The 22,115-nt window shown below is 38.3% G+C and overlaps 1 protein-coding gene across 1 annotated transcript; it reads right to left on the reverse strand.

The window, feature by feature from the left end:
• Positions 1–19,469: 19,469 nt before the first annotated feature.
• Positions 19,470–21,183, reverse strand: LOC133053707 (heat shock transcription factor, Y-linked-like). Its single transcript, XM_061138230.1, has 2 exons — positions 20,671–21,183; positions 19,470–20,204 (listed from the first exon to the last, which is right to left on the reverse strand). The coding sequence occupies exons 1-2, from the start codon at positions 21,181–21,183 to the stop codon at positions 19,470–19,472; spliced, it is 1,248 nt and encodes a 415-aa protein (XP_060994213.1).
• Between the last annotated feature and the right edge of the window lie 932 nt (positions 21,184–22,115).

Raw genomic sequence — 22,115 nt, forward strand, 5'->3', positions numbered from 1 at the left:
TGAATTCTCACACACAGAGTCTTCATCCTCAAATATAAATTATTTTCCTCTGCCAAAGTTCCATGTTGGATCTCTTTGGCAATTCTTAAGCTTTTACACTCAAAGACAATCCTCTTTCTTTTTTCTCCTATGACCTTTTCTGCCAAGTCTGCTATAATTTTAGAATCAATACACTATCTGCTTCCACCTGCTGACATGATCAAGGAATGACAGTCCAGTATGATTTCCTTAATATCTGTTGATCAGGCAACCAAGAGAGTACATGCCAAAATCTCCCCAAGTTAGTGAAAGATCATTTTTAGGAAATCCTGAAAAACAGTGAGTCTTTATAAATGGAGATACATCCACACTGGCTGTTCTCCTGAATATAATAGTTAGTTCAGTTCTGTCCAGTTCAATCACTCAGTCATGTCTGACTCTTTGTGACCACAAGAACCACAGCACCCCAGGTCTCCCTGTCCATCACCAACTCCTGGAGTCCACCCTAACCCATGTCCATTGAGTCAGTGATGCCATCCAAACATCTCATCCTCTGTCGTACATTTCTCCTCCTGCCCTCAATCTTTCCCAACATCAAGGTCTTTTCAAATGTGTCAGCTCTTCCCATCAGGTGCCAAAGTATTGGAGTTTCAACATCAGTCCTTCCAATGAATACCCAGGACTGATCTCCTTTAGGATGGGCTGGCTGGAACTCCTTGCAGTCCAAGCGACTCTCAAGAATCATCTCCAACACCACAGTTGAGAAGTATCATTTTTCAGAGCTCAGCTTTCTTTATAGTCCAAACCTGACATCCATACATGACCACTGAAAAATCCATAGCCTTGACGAGATGGGCCTTTGTTGGCAAAGTAATATATCTGCTTTTTAATATGCTGTCTAGGTTGGTCATAAGTTTCCTTACAAGGAGTAAGTGTCTTTTAATTTCAGGGCTGCAATCACCATCTGCAGTGATTTTGGAGCCCAGAAAAATAAAGTCAATCACTGTTCTCTGTGTTTCCCAGTCTATTTGCCATGAAGTGATGGTACCGGATGCCATGAAATCAGTTTTCTGAATGTTGAGTTTTACGTCAACTTTTTCACTCTCCTCTTTCACTTTCACTCACAAGAGACTTTTCAGTTCTTCACCACTTTCTGCCGTATGGGTAGTGTCATCTGCATATCTGAGGTTATTGACATTTCTCACAACAATCTTGATTCCAGCCTCTGCTTCATCAAGCCCAACGTTTCTCAAATGGTACATATGAGAATATGTACAAAATACAGGTGACTATATATACAGCCTTGATGGACTCCTTTTCCTATTTGGAACCAGTCTGCTGTTCCATGTACACTTATAACTGTTGCTTCCTGACCTTCATACGGGTTTCTCAAGAGGCAGGTAAAGTGGTATGACAATCTCATACCTTCAGAATTTTCCATATTTATTGCGATTCACACAGTCAAAGGCTTTGGCATAGTCAGTAAAGCATAAACAGATGTTTTTTCTGAAAATCTTTGCTTTTTTGATGATCCAGCATATGTTAGCAATTTGATCTCTAGTTCCTCTGCCTTTTCTAAAACCAGCTTGAACATCTGGATGTTCAAGGTTCATGTATTGCAGAAGCCTGGCTTCGAATATTATGAGCATTATTCACTAGCGTGTGAGAAGAGTGCAACTGTGTGGTAGTTTGAACATTCCTTGCCATTGCCTTTCTTTGGGATTGGAATGAAAATTGACCTTTTTCAGTTCTGTGGCCACTGCTGAGATTTCCAAATTTGCTGACATATTGACTGCAGCACTTTTAAAAAATCATCAATAGCTGAAGTGGAATCCCATCACCTTCACTAGCTTTGTCCATAGTGATGCTCCCTAAGGCCAACTTGACTTCACATTCCAGGACCTATGGCTCTAGGTGAGTGTGAGTGATCACACCATCGTGATTATCTGGGTGGTGAAGATCTCTTTTGTTCATTTCTGTGTATTCTTGCCACTTCTACTTAATATCTTCTGTTTCTGTTAGGTCCACAAAATTTCTCTTCTTTGTTTAGCCCATCTTTGCAAGAAATGTTCCTTTGGTATCTCTAACTGTTTGCATTGATTGCTGAGGAAGGCTTCCTTATCTCTCCTTGCTGTTCTTTGGAATGCTGCATTCAAATGGGTTTATCTTTCCTTTTCTCCTTTGCTTTTCATGTCTCCTCTTTACACAGCTGTTTGTAAGGCCTCTTCAGACAGTCACTTTGCTTTTTCTGCATTTTTTCCCATGGGGGTGATCTTGATCCCTGTCTCCTGTACAGTGTCATGAACCTCTGTCCATAGTTCATCAGGCACTCTGTCTATCAAATCTAGTCCCTTAAATCTATTTCTCACTCCCACTGTATAGTCATAAGGGATTGGATTTATGGCCTTCCTGAAAGATTTTGCCATTTTCTCGAATTTTAATCTGAATTTGGCCATACGGAGTGCATGATCTGAGCCACAGTTAGTTCCCAGACTTGTTTTTGCTGACTGTATAGAGCTTCTCCATCTTTGACTACAAAGAATAAAATCTGATTTCTGTGTTAACCATCTGGAGATGTCCATGTGTAGAGTCTTCTCTTGTGTTTTTGGATGAGGGTGTTTGCTATGACCAGTGTGTTCCCTTGCCAAACTCTTTGAGCCTTTGCCCTGCTTCATTCAGTACTGCAAGGCCATATTTCTCTGTTACTCCATGTTTCTTGGCTTCTTACTTTTGCTTTCCAGTCCCCTAAAATGAAAAGGACATCCTTTTTATGTGTTAGTTATAAAGGTCTTGTAGGTCTTCATAAAACTGTTCAGCTTCATCTTCTTCATCATTACTGGTTGGGGCAAAGACTTGGATTAGCATGATATTGAATGGATGACTTGGAAATGAACAGAGATCTTTCTCTGTTTTTGACATTGCTTCCAAATACTGCATTTCTGATTCTTTCATTCATTTTGTGGCTACTCCATTTCTTCTAAGGGATTCCTGCCCACAATAGTAGATATAATGGTCTTCTGATTTAAATTCACCCATTCCTGTCCATTTTATTTTACTGATTCTCAGAATGTCCATGTTCACTCATGCCATCTCCTGTTTGACCATCTGTTTGCCTTGATTCATTGATCTAACATTCAGGTTCCTATGCCATATTGCTCTTTATGGCATCGGACCTTACTTCTATCACCAGTCTCATCCACAACTGGCTATTGTTTTGCTTTAACTCCATCCCTTCAATATTTCTGGAGTTAGTTCTCCACTGATCTCCAGTAGCATATTGGGCACCTACAGACCTGGGGAGTTCATTTTTCAATGTCCTCTCTTTTGGCCTTTTCATACTATTCATGGGGCTCTCAAGTCAAGAATACTGAAGTGGCTTTCCATTCCCTTCTCCAGTGGGCCACATTCTTTCTGACCTCTCCACCATGACCTGTACTCTTGGGTGGTCCCACACGGCATGGCTTAGTTTCACTGAGTTACACAAGGCTGTGGCCCATGTCATCAGATTGACTAGTTGTCTGTGATTGTGGTTTCAGTCTGCCCTCTGATGCCCTCTCTCGGTGCCTACCTTCTTACTTGGGTTTCTCTTAACTTGGACATGGGGCATCTCTTCATTACTTTTCCAGCAAAGTGAAAGCCCTGCTCTTTAACTTGTATGTGGGGTCACTCCTCAAGGCCATGCTCCTGACGTAGCTCCTCTCAGCCACCACTCCTGACATTGAGGGTGGGGTATCTCCTCTTGGCAGCTCCTACGCTGCTCAGCCACTGGAGTTAGTAGTGTTGTCTAATAAAACCAAATTCATGGAAACATAGAGGCTTGTGGAGGAGGAAAATGCACCAATAAGCACATTAAAACTATGAATGCTTTTGGAGCAACTCACTGGAAAAAAAAAAAAAAAAGGAAGCTGTCAGAAAGACCCTGTACAATCAATGGTGGAATAAATATGTGCACAGTCATGTAGGAAGGGAGTAGAAGCAATCAGGTTGGGACTTGAACCTCAAGAAAAGGACACAGAAGAGAAGAAGAACATCACGTGTTCAGAGATCCTTCGGGGTGAACAGATTCAGACTGTATAATGGCACCTTATCCATTGGATCTCACACCAGGAAAATGAGTCCACTCAGATGGGATGAAAGCCAGTATAGATTCCAACTCCACTAGTGAAGAGCATGTCTAGCTTTGTTTACTTCTGAAACAAAGCAGTGGAGTTAGACTGAATCTACTCTAAACTCTGGCCATATGGAAATCTGGGTACAATGATTCCTACAGAAAATATGATTGCTGTGTATTCCATGTTTGAAAATGTGGACACAGATGTGGACACATATGCTTGCATATGGTATTCTTTCCACTTTACATTTGAAAACCTTGTAAATGATTTTCCCATATGTAATATAGAATTCTCAATATTTAACATTTGAAATTCTAGACATACATTTCCCTACAAGAAATATGGATCTCTCTATATTTCACCATGAAAATCTGAGTACATTTTTATCTCTTGAAATATCATTTCCATTGTATTCATGTATTAAAATCTCAATGACTATTTTCTGACATGAAATATGGAATACATTTCCATAAGATAATCTGAAGATAGTTATTCAGCCATTAAGTATGAAATCTCTGTATTTTTTACTTATGACAATTTGGTTGCTGATTTAATTACATGAAGTATAGAATTTTTTTTTTTTTTTTTTTTTTTGAAGTGTAGAATTTTCTAAGTGCCATATATTGAATTCTGAGTCTATATATTCTGGTAGGAAAATTAGAATTCTACATTTCACATATGAATGTATGGCCTTAAATTTAATTTATGAACTATGCAATTCACATATGTCATATATAAAATCCTGGCACAGATTTTCCTATACAAATTTTGTAATTATCTGTAATTCACAAATGAAAATCCCAGTTCTGATACTACTACAGAAATACAGAATTCTCTAGATTTCACGTGGGAACATCTGGGCCCTGATTTCCTGAAACGAAATATGGAACTGTCTATACTTGCAAATGAAAATCATTCTTTTCTTCTGCAACATGATATTCCCTTTATGAACTTTGGATACAGATTTTACTCAATATGCTATGATAGCTTCAATAGGCATTCATTACACTGTGATGAAAAAGATTTTGAAATGAAGTATGGAATAGTGTTTATTTCATATTTGGAATCAGGGGATAGATTTTTTGTCTTACAGAAAATATGAACCCTCAATATTTCAAATATGAGTTTGGGCACAACAGGGAATTTTCTTTGTTTCATTCTTAACATTATGAACATAGGAATATCTGATGCCAGATATTCCTGCATGAAAGATGGATGTATTGATTTTATATAGGAAAATATATGTGCAGATTTTAGGTCATGAAATACTCTTTAATCCACATGTGAAAGTATGGACAGAGATCTTATGGCATGAAATATGACACTTTTATATTTCACTTTTGAAAATCTGGATTCAGATATTCTATCATGAGACATAAATAGTTATTTCTTTCATGTTTCAAAATATGGTTATATATTTTCTAACAGGACCATGGAGATTTTTATAACTGTCACTTGAAAATCTTTGTCAATTTTCCATCATGAAATATGGAATCCTCTATATGTAATATTTGAAAAAACTTACATCAATTTTCCTACAAGAACGAATGGACTTTTCTATTTCATACAACATTATGTCCTGATGTGGAGTTAAATTCTCCATATTTCACACAAGATAATTTGAATGGATGTTTTCAACATGAAATATAGAATCCTGTATCTTTCATATTTGGGGATAGATTTTCTTAAGTGAAATACAAAATCTCGATATTTAACATATAAAAAATGGTGGATAGATTTTCTCATATAATGGCTTCCTGCATAGTTCCGTTGGTAAAGTATCTGCCTGCAATTTTGGAGATCTGGGTTCAATTCTTGGTTAGGGAAGAATTGGCTTTTCCCTTGGTTTCCCCCCCTGGAGAAAGAAATGGCAACCCACTCCAGTATTCTTGCCTAGAGAATCCCATGGAGAGAAGAGCCTGGAAGGCCAGAGTTCATAGGATCATGAGAGTTACACACGATTTAGCACTATTTTTCTTTCTTTTTCGCACATGAAATATACACTTCCTATGACTCAGAAATTATACTCTGGATATAAATAAAATTGGATCCAAATTAAACTTAAAAGCATTTTTATAACATTTTTAATGAAGTATCATTGTTTTACAGAATTACAATTTTTCTGTCAAGCCTCAACATGAAACATCCATAGATATACATCTATGTCTTCCTTTTTGAATCTCCCTCCCATCTGCTACCCCATCCAATCCCTTTAGATTGATACAGAGGTCCTGTTTGACTTTCCTGAGCCATACAGCAAATTACCATTGGCTATCTATTTTACATATGGTAACACAAGTTTCCACTGTACCCATGTTTCCATACATCTCACCCTCTCCTCCCTTCTGCTCTGGTTCATAAGACTATTTTCTACGTCTGCTCCTCCAATTTTTCCCTGTAAATATATTTTTTAATTAATTAATTCATTTATTTTACCTTAGAGCATTGTATTGGTTTTGCCATACATTGACTTGAATCTGCCATGGGTATATATGTGTGTTTCCCATCCTGAACACCCCTAGCACCTCCCTCCGCATCCCATCCCTCTGGGTAATCCCAGTGTACCAGCCCCGAGCATCCTGTATTGTGCATCGAACCTGGACTGACGATTCGTTTCACATATGATAATTTACATGTTTCAATGCCGTTCTCTCATATAATCCCGCCCTCGACCTTTCCCACAGAGTCCAAAAGACTGTTCAATACATCCTTGTCTCTCTTTCTGCCTCACATACAGGGTTATCGTTACCATCTTTCTAAATTCCATATATATGTGTTTTGTATACTGTATTGGTGTTTTTCTTTCTGCCTTACTTCACTCTGTATAATAGGCTCCAGCTTCATCTGCCTCATTAGAACTGACTCAAATGTATTATTTTTAATGACTGAGTAATATTCCACTGTGTATATGCACCACAGCTTTCTTATCCATTCATGTGCTGATAGACATCTAGGTAGTTTCCATGTCCTGACTATTATAAACAGTGCTGCAATGAACAATGGGGTACACGTGTCTCTTTCAACTCTGATTTCCTCAGTGTGTATGCCCAGCAGTGGGATTGCTGGGTCATATGGCAGTTCTATTTCCAGTTTTTTAAGGAATCTCCACACTGTTCTCCGTAGTGGCTGTATTAGTTTGCATTCCCACCAACAGTGTAAGAGGGTTCCCTTTTCCCCACACCCTCTCCAGCATTTTTACTTCTAGACTTTTGGATAGCAGCCATTCTGACTGGCGTGTAATGGTACGTCATTGTGGTTTCGATTTGTATTTCTCTGATAATGAGTGAGGTTGAGCATCTTTTCATGTGTTTGTTAGCCATCTGTATGTCTTCTTTGGACAAATGTCTGTTTAGTTCCTTGGCTCACTTTTTGATTGGGTCTTTTATGTTTCTAAAATTGAGCTGGAGGAGTTGCTTGTATATTTTTAAGATTAATTCTTTGTTGATTCATTTGCTATTATTTTCTCCCATTCTGAAGTCTGTCTTTCACCTTGCTTATAGTTTCCTTTGCTGTGCAAAAGCTTTTAGCTTTAATTAGGTCCCAATTTGTTTATTTTTGCTTTCATTTCCAATATTCTGGGAGGTGGGTCATAGAGGATCCTGCTGTGGTTTATGACGGAGAGTGCTTTGCCTATGATTTCCTCTAGGAGTTTTATAGTTTCTGGTCTTACATTTAGCTGTTTAATCCATTTTGAGTTTATTTTTGTGCATGGTGTTAGGAAGTGTTCTAGTTTCATTATTTTACAAGTGGTTGGCCATTTTCCCCAGCACCACTTGTTAAAAATGTTGTCTTTTCTCCATTGAATATTCTTTCCTCCTTTATCAAAGATAAGGTGTCCATAGGTGTGTGGATTCATCTCTGGGCTTTCTATTCTGTTCCATTGATCTATAGTTCTGTCTTTGTGCCAGTACCACACTGTTTTGATGACTGTGGCTTTGGAGTAGAGACTGAAGTCAGGCAGGTTGATTCCTCCAGTTCCATTCTTCTTTCTCCAGATTGCTTTGGCTATTCGAGGTTTTTTGTATTTCCATACGAATTGTGAACTTATTTGTTCTAGTTCTGTGAAAAATACCATTGGTAGCTTGATAGGGAGTGCATGGAATCTATTGATTGCTCTGGATAGTATACTCATTTTCACTATATTGATTGTTCAAATCCATGAACACGGTATATGTATCCATCTATTTGTGTCCTCTTTGATTTCTTTCATCACTGTTTTATAGTTTTCTATATACAGGTCTTTTGTTTCTTTAGGTAGATTTATTCCTAAGTATTTTATTCTTTTTGTTGCGATGGTGAACGGAATTGTTTCCTTAATGTCTCTTTCTGTTTTCTCATTGTTAATGTATAGAAATGCAAGGGATTTCTGTGAGTTAATTTTATATCCTGCAACTTTACTATATTCATTGAGTAGCTCTAGTAATTTTATGGTGGAATCTTTAGAGTTTTCTATTTAGAGGATCATGTCAGCTGCAAACTGAGATTTTTCAGTTCTTTTGCAATCTGGATTCCTTTTATTTCTTTTTCTGCTCTGACTGCTCTGACCAAAACTTCCAAAACTACATAGAATAGTAGTTGTAGAGTGGACACCCTTGTCTTGTTCCTAACTTTAGGGGAAATGCTTTCACATTTTCACCATTGAGGATAGTATTTGCTGAGAGTTTTTCATATATACGTTTTATTTTTATTTTATTTATTTATTTATTTCTGCTAATAAAGCAAGAGATTTTATTGGGAAAGGGCACCTGGGTGGAGAGCAGGAGGGTGAGGGAACCCAGGAGAACTGCTCTGCTGTGTGGCTCTCAGTCTTGGTTTTATGATGATGGGATTAGTTTCTGGGGGGTCTTTGGCCAATCACTTTAATTCAGAGTCTTTCCTCATGACGCACGCATCGCTCAGCCAAGATGGATGCTAGCGAGAGGGATTCTGGGAAGTGGACCGACATGCAGTGTCTCCTTTTGACCTTTCCCAAAATCTTCCGGTAGGTGGTGGCTTATTAGTTCCATATTCCTTATCAGGATCTCCTGTCATAAAGCAACTCATTGAAATGGTTACTATGGTGTCTGGCCAGGGTGAGCTGTTTCAATCAGTGTGCTTCCCCTAACAACTCCTCCCTGAGAGACTTCATACTCAAGATACTTCTAGGGAATTGGGGCAGGGATCTCTTTCTTCTGTAACTTCTTACTGCTGTGCATGGAGATAGGCCTGCCTAGCAGAGCAGAAGTCTCTTTCTCCCTGATCTAAGTTGGGGTGTTTCACATCTGAAACCACCTTTCACTCTTGTAATAACAGCAATTTAGTGTGAAACTGTTGGTGCCTCTCAGAGAGGAAATAGACAGGGGCCAAACAGGAGACCTAACAGGATGGTCATCACTGGTCCCCAGAAACAGGGGACAATTTGTGGTGAGGGCTGCAAGGTTTGTGACTTTTTCTTTTCTTTCTTTTTTTGATTGGCTGGTGGTGAAGCAACAGAGCTGTGCTCCAGGAATCTTGTGTTTAGTCTGAAGTTACCATCCTCCACCTGGGTGGGGGCCCCAGTTCTATAGAAGAACTCAAAAGATATTGTTATGCATATTTCTTTGAGTAGGAACTTGGACCCTGCCTCAAGGCTGTACCGCCATTTGGTTGTTTCTCCAGTGTTTCTGTATTCACCCCCTTCCCTGATTAGCAATCATTTGAACCCACCCTTTGGAACTCAGGGAAGTTCAAGGAGGCGGAATGAAGCCTGTATCCTACAAATAAGAAATGGAGAACACACAGCAGATCTGTACCGCAGAGTTGCCACCCCACAGAGTCCTGCTCAGTTTTAGTTTAGGGAACAGGGAAACTATGACTGTGACAACTTCCTGTCAAAATGGGGCATAGGACTGTCTCAGCCTGGAGAAGAGACTGAATTGGAAGTATTCCTGAGTTCCAAGTCCTAGATCTGAGATTTGTATGATTAAAATCTCAATCCCTTGGTCTCCATTTTGTTGTAACAGAGCCAATTAGTAGTAGCTGGAGGAGGGCTAACTGGAATTTTAATAGACAAAATAAATCTTTCTTTTTAGAAGAATAGGCCTGAAACCCAGTCTGGACTTGGCACTTCAGGAAGACTTTTAGCCAGGTGGCAAGTTGCCTAGTTTTTTATAAAAAGTAAGGTTGCAGTTACTAGCTTCTGGCAGACATTGTTTTGAGAATGGTGGCATCTTAGCCTGACACGACTCAGAAAACTCAAGTGTTTAGCAATATAACATCTAATCTGAAATTTCACCCATAGTAACACCTGGTTATTTCCTAGGATGTCTGAACCATAGCTGAGTACTCTATTTTGCATTAAATTGTAAAATTTTCCTTAATAGCCAAAGCAGATGTCACTATTAATGACATCAGTGTTTCTCCAGGTATGAGAAGATGCAAGAATTGGGACTCATAAAATCTCCTGAAAAGATCTAATTGTCTGAAGGCCTGTTCTGCCAGTTTTTCTCAGAGCACCGAGTGCCTCATTCCCGATTTTCACCCTGAAGGCCTTTCAGGGACGTTGAAAGTCAGCAGTTGCAGTGGCAATGATTTAATCTCTGTAGATGCACATGGTAAGTATCAATCTTCAGTTGGCAGAGCCCCTTTTGCTCATAAACTTGACCATGATTTTGAGGGGGAAATTTCATGACCATTTTATCTCATGGTGTTGAGAATGTCCATTCTCAGGTTTGGCAAAGATTTTGTTGAAGGCCACTCAATGTGCTGTTACTGGACGAGGCCATAAAACAGTATCCAAAATTCTCTGGATCACCTGTCTTACTAGCCTCTTGGTCCAGGAAAACATTCCCTCTTGTTGCTTCTTTCTATTTCCCCTTTAATTCTGTCTTACACATTTTTATCTTGTTTCTTTGCCTGCAACACGCTTTACTGTTTTCACTTTTGTTTAGCTTACTATGTTAATGATCTTTTCTTCCCAGGATTCAGCATTGTAGTACTCACTTCCAGTCTATGCTGTGAGTGGATACGTTTGGGCCAGTAGCTAGTGTGTCCTTGAAGAGGGAGGGACTGGCAACTATATTCTTGTGACCACAGGTGATGTTTCTGTCTTTTATATGGAACCATGTCAGTGCGGTCTTTTGCAGGTATGTATGGGTTTAGTCTTACTTTAGCCAGTCCATTTGTGAATGATTTGACTTGTGTTTCTGTCTTGCTTTTTCTGTGGTGTAAGTCATCAGCTTTGCATAGGATAGGGTTTTGGGTAGAACTGGTTTTTAGTTTCAGATGGAGGCCTTTATAGAGACTCTCACCAATTCATATTCACTGGAGCCAGGATTTCTTTGGTGGTCTATGGTTCTTGATACAGTGTTGAATGCCTAGATGATCAGGCCCAACTTCTGGTCAGAGATTCAAGAACACATAGCAAAAGATTAGACAGAGGAATAAAAAAGGAAGACAGACAAATAGTAAGAAATCAATATCAAACTACAAGTAAAATAACACAAACAATAATGATGATTGGGAAAAACACAGAATCAACAGTAGGACTAACCAAATAACTTGTACAACATAAAAGGACACCAGAGCAGAGTGCCACCTGAAGAATGAAAGGAAAAAATCTGAAAAAATGACAAGGGCTGTCCCACAGTACAAGAGAAAGTCACAGTTAGTATAGAAATGTATACCTATTAAAACAAAAATGGCAAGAAACAATATCAACAAAAGGCACAGAAATCCGGAACACAAAGTACACAATCAATATATATGTATATATGTATATATACACACACACACACACATATATATATATATATGATTTAAACAATCTTAAAACACCAAATAAGCAAAAATTTTAAGAAAACTTACATGTGGCAAGAGTGGGAAATTCAATTCTGTCACCACCTGCTCTGTGTGACTGAGCCCTAAGGTCCCGCTTCCTTGTCAGTTTTGGATTTGTTGAAAGGCATTCCTTTCTACACACTTTGTTGTCCCAGATCCATCATTCTATCTCCACATAGTCAAAAGCAGTTCCCTCCCAGGTTGGCTTTCTAAGCCCATGTGTCATCTTTCAGGTTGTATGCACACTAGTTGGCCTGCATTGCAGTTTAGGGCATGCAGGATCACACCACACATTCTCTGACTCTCACTCTAGACAAACTATATTTCCTCAGCATATTCACCTTGCTTCCTTTCAGTCAAAAGTAATTTAAGTTTAGTGAGGTTACTTGCCTGAATCCTCAAACTATTCCCTGCTTTTCCATCTCCCCCCTCAAGACACAAGCTTGGTTCTATTCCTCTCATCCTCCATCTCCTATCTTCCCTCCATTCTTCCCAGTTATGCCTAGTTCCCATATAGTCCTTGCTGTTGAGCAAGGTCTTCTGTTGATATTCATTGATGCTCTGGAGGAACTGTCACCTTTGTAGAAGGATTCTTTGTGATACTTCCAGGGAAAGAGTTGCACTCAATGTCCTCTTGTTTTCTGCCAAATCAGAACTTCTGATTTTCTTTCTAGGCAAGCTCTGTAATTCCTTTATGCATGCCAGTGAAATGACAAAGTTTAGTTGACATGAATTAATCTGTTTGATGGGAGGTTACATACATACACACATAATTGGTATATCATTGACTTTGAACATGCAGATAAGCACATTTATTTTTCCTGAAATTTATGCTAATGAGGAATTGTCATTAGCTTGAGGAAACATAGTTCTTTTCCACATAAGAGATGGTACAGGAATTGGGCTCAAAAAGTCAGTTCCTGAAAATATCTAGCTATTTGTCAAACTGTCCTGAGATTTTCCCAGAGCACAGATTCCTTATTTCTGCTCTGGAAACTTAACTGCTTTGAGTATCAAAGGTCAGAGGCTGGCATGGGCATGATTTAATTCATATGTAAGAAAATGGAAAGTGTCCAGGAATGTAGCAGTTTGTAGATAATAGCTTGAAAAAGAGAGACAGAGAAAAACAATAGAAACAAAAACAACAAAAAGAGGCAGGTGTAGTTAGTCATTTAGTTTTAATAGGTAAAACTTAATTGGGGTTTGGATCATAGAAGAAACAAGAGGATTCCATGAAGTCATCAATATCTGCTTTATTGTCTCTGTTAATGGCTTAGACTGCATGTGTAAATGAGTCATATCTGACTCTTTTGACCCCATGGACTGTAGCCTATCATTTGCTTCTCCAAGGGATCTTCCAGACACAGGGATCGAAACTGGGTCTGCAGATGACTTACCATCCGAGCCAACTGGGAAGCCATTAATCTGTGTCAGTCACAAAAAAATTGTGGAAAATTCTTAAAGAGATAAGAATATCAGACAACTGTACCTGTTTCCTCGGAAATGTGCATGCAGGTGAAGACGCGACAGTTGGAATTGGAGAAGGAAAAGTGAACTAGTACAAAGTAGGGAAGGAAATACATCAAGGCTCTATGTTGTCACCCAGCTTATTTAACTTCTATGCAGAAGACATCATGGAAAGTAACTTGCTGAAAGAATCTGAAGTTGGAAACAAAATTACTGTGAGCAGTATGAATAGCCTTAATTATAAAAGGACAACAACAAAAAAGAAAATAATAAGAGGACAACACACAAATGGCTGAAAAACACTAGAAACTAAAGAGTCTGCTGGTGAAGATTAAAGGGGAGAGTGGAAAAGCTGGATTAAAACTCAATATAAAAACAAACAAATACAAAAAATAAGATCATAGAATTTGGTCCAGTCATTTTGAGATATATCGATGGGATATAATTGAATCAGTGACAGGTTTCACTTTGTTCACCTCTGATATCACTGTGGGAAGTGACTGCAGCCATGAAACTTAAAGGCACTTTCCCCTTGGATGAAACTATGACCAATCTAGACACCACATAAAGAAGCTGAGAGATTACTGAAAAAGATCCAAACAGTCAAAGTTGATTTTCAGGAGTAACCTATGGAGAAGGGAGCAGGACCACAAGAACTGAGTGCCAAAACATTGATGTTTTGCAACAGTCATGCTGGAGAAGACATATAAGAGTTCTGTGGTGAGCATGGAGTTCAAACTAGTAAAGCAAGAAGGAAATAATCTCTGACTCTTCTCAGAAGGACTGATGCTGAACATGAAGAGCCAATATATTGGCCCCCTGAGGCCAAGAGCAAAATCACTGGAAAGAAATTTATGCTGGGAATTATTGGGGGCAGGAGAAGAAGGGAACAACAGAGGGCAAGATGGCTGCAAAGCATCACTCACTGAAAGGTCATGAGTTTGAAGGGGAGGAGAGCCCAGGTTTCTTGCTGTGCATGGAGTCACAAAGAGTCAGGCAAGACTGAGTGACTGAACAACATCAAAAGATTGATATTGGCAGTGCTTGGGAGATGGTTCGGAGAGCATGGTAACTCTGTCAGGGTACCTGTGATGATAAGTGAGATTCAGGACAATTAGAAAGAAAACAGCTCTTGTCAGTTTCCTTCTTTTCCTCCCTCAAATTGTACTTCTCACAGTGTCTTTAGAGAGCTTTCCAGAGAAGGAGAACTCCTGCGGAGTCATGTGGTATCCTGAGATGGAAACCTTACCCACCTGCCACTTGAATCTGCAGTCTTGGTCTTAGCAGAAGCAGTCATTGTCTCTAGATATCTGCTACAGCTGGCCATCTTCTGATGTGGTAACAGGCATAGTATGTGATCTTTAGGATGAGGTGAGAGTTACACAAACTTATAGCTTCTAAATCAAACTCTGTAATCTTTTGAACTGTGGTGTTGGAGAAGACTCTTGAGAGTCCCTTGGACTGCAAGGGGATCCAACCAGTCCATCCTAAAGGAGACCAGTCCTGGGTTTTCACTGGAAGGACTGATGCTGAAGCTGAAATCCCAATACTTTGGTCACCTCATGTGAAGAGTTGACACTTTGGAAAAGACCCTGAGGCTAGGAAGGATCGGGGACAGGAGGAGAAGGGGACGACAGAGGACGAGATGGCTGGATGGCATCATTGACTCTATGGACATGAGTTTGTGTAAACTCCGGGAGTTGATGATGAACAAGTAGGCCTGTCATGCTGTGATTCATGGGGTCGCAATGAGTAGGACACAACTGAGCGACTGAACTGAACTGAATCCTGCGAGAAGCGTCTTTGACTTGTTTATCCTGGTCACCTTTAGGAATGCTTTCAAGGTGCTACATTACTGAGGATGGATGTAGGTAGGAGACCGGAGCCATTTTGATTTTGCCACTTGCCTTCTCTGGGAATAGACCATTCCTCTTCTCTTTATGTCACACTTTTTGTCTTCAGATGAAGGTTGAGGATTGTGGACGTGTGTGAATGCATGTGAAAGCCCCATAAAACTGAAAACAGGGAGTACAAAGTTTTCCTCTTTGAATCAGATCTCAAGATTTTTGGTTTTATGGATCTGCATTATCAGAGCATATCAAATATGCATAAAATTATTTTATGATGATTGCCACACAGAGTTGAAGCCAGAGGTCCTGTATAGTCATCATATTAGCAGTGTGGTGGGGCTTGGACATTTAAGGTATTATGTAAGAAGCATGTGGGCGATCTTATAAATTCCTTCTATTTTAATTGTTTTTCTGATACACTTGGGAAGGGGGAAGGCAGCTTCTACCCTGTGGGAACAGAATTCCAGATTTCATCCTTAGTTTCTTTGATTCCCAAGAATAGTCTTCATTACTGGTGAGTGTGCATCCTCATATAGGAAGGTAGTATCCTATTACAAGAAGGCCTGGTTCAAACTCCAGGCATCTACTTAGGCTTCTCTGGTACTCCCATATTAGCCTGTGGGTGTTTTGTTATTGCCAGACATAATAGACATCTAAGGTCCCACTCAACTTCTGCTAGGCTGATTGGGAGAGTACCATAGTTTTTAACTATGTTTGGGTGCAGTAGCTTGGTGATTATTGAAATGCTTTCAACCTTTGCAACTCACCCATTTGTCTTGCCCTTTGAAATGTGAAAGCAGGGTTTTAAATAGTCACTTTAATTTGTGCCTCTTTCTGTTTTGGAATTAGCCATTTCATCATCCAAAATCTCTAACATAAATTTCCAAAAGAGAACCCAGACATATACTCACAAACACATTCTTAATCTGATGCACACACACACACACACACACACACACACACACACACACACACATGAACAGTCACAATCTTATATGCTCAAAACACACTTAGGAAATGAAAAGAAAACTCAACTCAGTGAAGGACACCTATGAACTGCACAGAGTTTCCTCGTTACTTTTTTCTAGGCTTAATGTTGGAAGTTAATTTGTAGATTAATGATTTCACTCTAGTGACATATTAAATCAGAGTGTTTTAAGTAATTAGCCTCCAACTAATAAAAATAAATGAAAAAAATAAAGAAAAAATAAATAAAAATAAAAACGAATAATCTATATTCCCCATTAAAAAAAATAAAAGATATACCTTTGTTCTGCATCCCATGTGATCTTAGAATATTTTGCATGTAACAATATTCTGTGATTTGCTAAAATGAAAATAATGGTGTAGGGTAACAAAATTGAAGTCATATTGACCTCTTTAGGCCCTGCAGTTGCACATTGGCTTGTTATATATATATAAATATATATATAATACATGTTTCGATGCTGTTCTCTCAAAACATCCCAACCTCGCCTTCTCCCACAGAGTCCAAAAGTCTGTTGTGTACATCTGTGTCTCTTTTTCTGTTTTGCATATAGGGTTTTCATTACCATCTTTCTAAATTCCATATATATGTGTTAGTATGCTGTAATGTTCTTTATCTTTCTGGCTTACTTCATTCTGTATAATGGGCTCCAGTTTCATCCATCTCATGAGAACTGATTCAAATGAATTCTTTTCAATGGCTGAGTAATATTCCATGGTGTATATGTACCACAGCTTCCTTATCCTTTCGTCTGCTGATGGGCATCTAGGTTGCTTCCATGTCCTGCCTATTATAAACAGTGCTGCTATGAACATTGGGGTGCACGTGTCTCTTTGAGATCTGGTTTCCTCGGTGTGATATTTTAAGCATCCAATTTCATCCTCTGAACTTCTCCCATCAATTTCTCTACTCCTTGCCCAAATCTTCTGTATTTACATTACTTAAATTTTTGTTTTCACTTTTACTATTTTAGGCACCAATTATAAAATAAACACATAAAGGAAATAAAATTGAAATAATGTACAATATTTCCCTAAAGTATTGAGCAGTTTTCTCTATATGCTTTTGAGAATTAAAGGCACTGATATGTTCAAGCCATATGGGAATTGTTCACCAAGGTAATATATCATGTAACCAGGCTTCCATTGGTAGGACAACTGAAGTACAGGTTAATAATATGCTTTCAGGAGGGAACCAAAACAGTAGCTTTTCAACATGTCCTTATCCATGCTTATCCAAGTTATCACAGAGGACTAAGTGGATTAATCCTGTTCTTTCTGAGAAGGACCTGCCACTCTAAACAGAACATGAAAATAAGGTAGAAGGGACTGAGAAGGAATAGAATATATTTCAAGTATATGGCCTTGAAATAGAAGATGGAATCACCTTTAAAGTGACATTGCTCAAAGCATCCACATTTGACTATACAGTAAAACACCTGAAATCTAAACCAAGGTCATTGGATTCTGCACTTGAAATGATAATGGAGGACACGAATTTCCATAACTTTTCAAAGTGCTGTAAAACGATTACCTCTAAAGCATGGTATTCTCACCTACATTTAATGAACGTTTTCAGTAAAAGAAAAAGAGTGTGTTTGGTGAACCACTCCCTTACCTACACAAATATTCCAGAGATTTCACTGTTAGCTGTAAGAATGAGAACGGTGAACTTAACTTGGTGTTGTCCTATGTGAGTTACCATACCAAAACAGGGACATGGTTTAATGTTGCCACAACTATCTAAAGGAAGGGCCTCAATTCTGAGATTGCCAAGATTTCTAGGTAGTGTTCATGAGAGTCTGGATAGTCCAACAAACAGAAGCTCTGCTCAGAGCATTTTGTTGTAAATCATATTAATGATCAGCCATTGATTTTGATCCCTGCTTACTCCATGACTTTTTTAGTTGATTAAAATGAATGATTCCTTTATAAATTTTAGGGAACTGGGGCCTGAAATAACATGCTTAGAATGGGTTCTTATAGACTGTAAACTTCATGAGAACAGCAATCATTCTATAATGAATTTTGAATTCCTACATTTGACATTCATGTAAATATAATAAATATTTATCAACTTGGAAAAATTTCTCAGTAAGTAGGAAAGGTCAATTATGATAACAGTGCAGGTTATAGGATGTTGTTGAGTAATGTGTATAGCATTTGGTTGGGTATTATATTTCTTTATTGATATTCAGCAAGTACTTAAAATGTGTCATTTGCAGGCTCTAAGTTTTAGCTGATGTGAAAGACACATAAAGTAAAGAAGGTAGACCCAAAACGTATGAAAGATCTGATATCTGTGCTCAGCTTGGAGGTCACAGAGAAGTTCCTTCTAACCCCAAGAGGGAGTTGAGGCAAACTTGTGAGAAGGGGCTTAGCATGACAAAGTAGTTTGTGTGATTGTAGCTCCAGAAGCACAGTATAAGAGAAAGATAATGAAATTACTAAGGAAAATATATATCATGTCTTCAAAGAAATTGTTAACCAGGCTGATATGCTACAGTCACCACCAGGAATTTATTCTGTATCTGTGGGAACAGATAAGCAACATGTAAACATGCACTAGGAAATATAGGGTGGAATCTTGGTGTCAGGAAATAAATGCATGCCTTAAGACAGTAGAGCAAAAATGACCCTGTAAAATACCACTTGTAAAATACATATCTTGTGCTGTCTATGGGCTAGTCACTGATTACATCATGCTATCTTTGGTATCACAGTAATGGTTAATGGTGATCATGGTTTTGGACATGCTACAATATCTATATTTTCAAGTACAAAAGGAATTTCTGTAATGAAAACAATCTGCTGTCTAACCTCTTAAGACTTTATCAATAACTTATAGATTACAATGTAAATGTAAATGCACTAAGGTACATACAATGTATTTGCATGTGTTTTTATTTTGTTTGTATCTCTTCCTGCTCCCATGCTATCCTATTTAAGACACCCATTCATTTCAGCAGGGATGATTTCAGAAATCACTTTATATCCATTACCTCTTTTCCCTTTGCTCTCATTTTCTTGCTTACAAACATTAGATCAGGTATCATTTACCCAGGACAGTTAACAAAAGTTTTCCAGAACAGAGGAGTTTATAATACAGTGCAGTGAAATAGCCAGACATCGATCTAAAGTCTCATTTCCACTTCGTTGTTTGAAAATGAAGTTATGAAATGAAAATGAAGCAAATGAAACTATGACGATGAACAAGTAATTTTATTGCTCAGTTACAAGAATTATAGGTATTTGTTGACATCTTTCAAAGTAAATTTTAATCTTCATTAGGCTCCATAATCTGACACTTATTTGATAGGTCAGTTTTAATTAGCATGGTTTTCATATAATGATGACTCTTGATAAGTTGACTTGAAAGAGAGGAGGCAGATGTATAAGTGGTCGTTGGCATTGAGGACCATGAGTTGCCTCTCTGTTGCTGTTTAGGATAAGGACTGTCATGGGCTGACATATCACTATAGGTAACTGGAAATTTAGAAGGCTCCACCATCAGTCCAGAATAACTGCTCTGTGATGGAGAAACGATGGGGTTCTGAGAAGTAGGCGTAGTTGTAGTAGCAATGTCCTCAAGGTGGCCATTTACTTGAGTGTAGCTGCTATACGAGTGCCAATTAAAAATGCTCACCTGATTTAAAACAGCAGGTTGGTCTACCACAATCTGTTCTGTTTGTCTAACTGATATTGATGATGGGGAAGGTAAGTCACACGGAGGTAGGGCACTTGTATTAGCGACTCTCTGGCTGGTATAAGGCTTTTGTATGAAAGGCACACTTAAGCTTGTGGAGGCTGAAAATGCACTCTCTCCACTAGTTTCAGGAAGCAAATCAGAGTTATGATCATCTGTGTTGACCCTGGCTTTAACATGCTTCGTCTTGTAATCTCGAACTAATGAAGATATTGGAGACACATTGTTAATCCCAACTCTCCTTTTCATTCTTACTAACAGTTGGGGATAGCCTCTTTTGAAATTTGGATTATAGTAGATATGTAGCTAAAATCAAAGGATAAAATTATTTAATTTCTTTATAAGCCAAGGTAAAACTGACAAATACATTTAAACCATAACAATGTATACCTTTAATGATACCAATTAAATAGCATCAAATGAAACACAGCCATTAGTAGTTTTAACAGCTAACATGTTAGAAACAATTATGTCCCTCAACTAAAAATGATTGGTACATATACAGTAAATACAGTACATACACATACATGCATCTATGTATATGTATATACATATACATAAATAAGTAGCTTCAGGACTTGTCTATGATTTCAAGTTGCTAGGAAAGCTTGTTAAATATCAAATATTTTAGCCTCCAGATGTTCTCAACTTCAAAAAATTAAACTTTTTCAACAATTTGCTATCTCAATTTTTAATTCTGTTTTATGAACATGCTTTCTAATTCACATGGTTTAATCTTACATATTGCCAACGAGTGAATATTTTGGAATACCTTGCTCAAAAGAGAGATGTTGTTTTCTTCTTCCAGAAAGTCAGGTAGTGAAGCAGATCTTTGAAAAGTTGGTCGCTTCTTACTAAATCCATATAGGTTAAGCTGCCGAACTAAGCTTTTCATACTATTGGTTTCAAGTACTCTGAAAGGTGCCTTTCTCTCCAAGACTTCTTTCTTGAAGAGTTCTTCATTGATCACTATACAAGTGCCACTCTCATCCCACCAAATAGATTCAAACTGATCACTTTCAACTATTGCCCACAATTTTTGAGGAAATCCAGGTGGAAGAGGTGCATTCACCTCATCTGTTTCAGAGACAGAAAATGTGTAACGTGGCCTTTTTATCACAACTTCCTCATACAAAGCCTGAAAAGCATATTCTTCAACCATAGATCTCAAAACCTTGTCCCCAGTAAGTGTACAATCATACAAAGAAGATCTAATGGAGGTTTCTGAACCAGTTGATTCATCTTTTGGAGGAACATCTTGAATTTCTGAAGAAATATGTGCCATCTTAGATCAATCTTTCTTCAGATACTTTTCTCATTTGTCTGACTTTACACAGTGCAACTTCAAATTCTGCTTGGCTGGCCTACAGAGATAAACTCTCTAGATCATCACAGTGGTTCTGAAAGTCAAAAGCTGTGACATCACAAAATCACTGGTCTCCTAGCAATTGAAGGGTAGCTGTGACATCACAAAGTCACTGGTCTCCTAGCAATTCTTGGGTAGCATTCAACCAGTGTTTACTACAGCATCATGTTAAAATACAGGCTGCTTACAGAAATAGTAACCAAACCATGAAGCCTGCAAAATTTCATTCCTCAAGAATTTTCACACAGAAAAATCACATCAAGAAATCTACCTGGTTTCTGAAATAAAAGTGATTTATCACCCTTCTATACACTTACTTAATATTCAGTACTGGTACCCAACCAAACTTGGGTCTACTGGCTTCTGTGTAATGAAGTCAATCAACTGACTGTGGGTTTCAGTGAAACCATGTGTTTATTGTAGGACCAAGCAGGGTATCCTAGCAGATGGTGCTTCAAAGACTCCCACTCCCCAAATAGTTTCAAGAGAAGTATTTTAATGACATATTGAGGTTGGGCCATGGGGTGTGTAATCGGTTTTGGGGCATTCTACTAATGGTCTGCTACTGAAGACATCGGGAATCAACATAATCAACTGTCTGGTTACAACTACTCTGTGGTATATGCACTTAAATTTCAGTCTGGTGGGGGCTTTAGCATCTCTAAAACTTCACAGGATATTGCTGAGAATGTTATCTATGGCCATTGAGGAGGAACAAAAGATCATTGATTTTGCTAAATCTTTACAATTGTATATTGCTTGATTATTTTCCTTTGTTTCTGGCTTTTCTAGTTTCTTGATTAAAATGAATCTTGGAACACGAGGAGGTCTACAACCTCCTACCTCTCTCT

Source organism: Dama dama, unplaced genomic scaffold, assembly GCF_033118175.1.
Source record: "Dama dama isolate Ldn47 unplaced genomic scaffold, ASM3311817v1 ptg000174l, whole genome shotgun sequence".
Classification (NCBI taxonomy): domain Eukaryota; kingdom Metazoa; phylum Chordata; class Mammalia; order Artiodactyla; family Cervidae; genus Dama; species Dama dama.

Bases quoted from the DNA above. Each gene is read 5' to 3' on its own strand.
- LOC133053707 (XM_061138230.1), bottom strand. From the start codon at position 21,183: ATGGCACATATTTCTTCAGAAATTCAAGATGTTCCTCCAAAAGATGAA. The intron at 20,205-20,670 runs GTATTCCAAAAT...CTTTGATTTTAG, and splicing joins ACATCTCTCTTTTGAGCAAG to CTACATATCTACTATAATCC.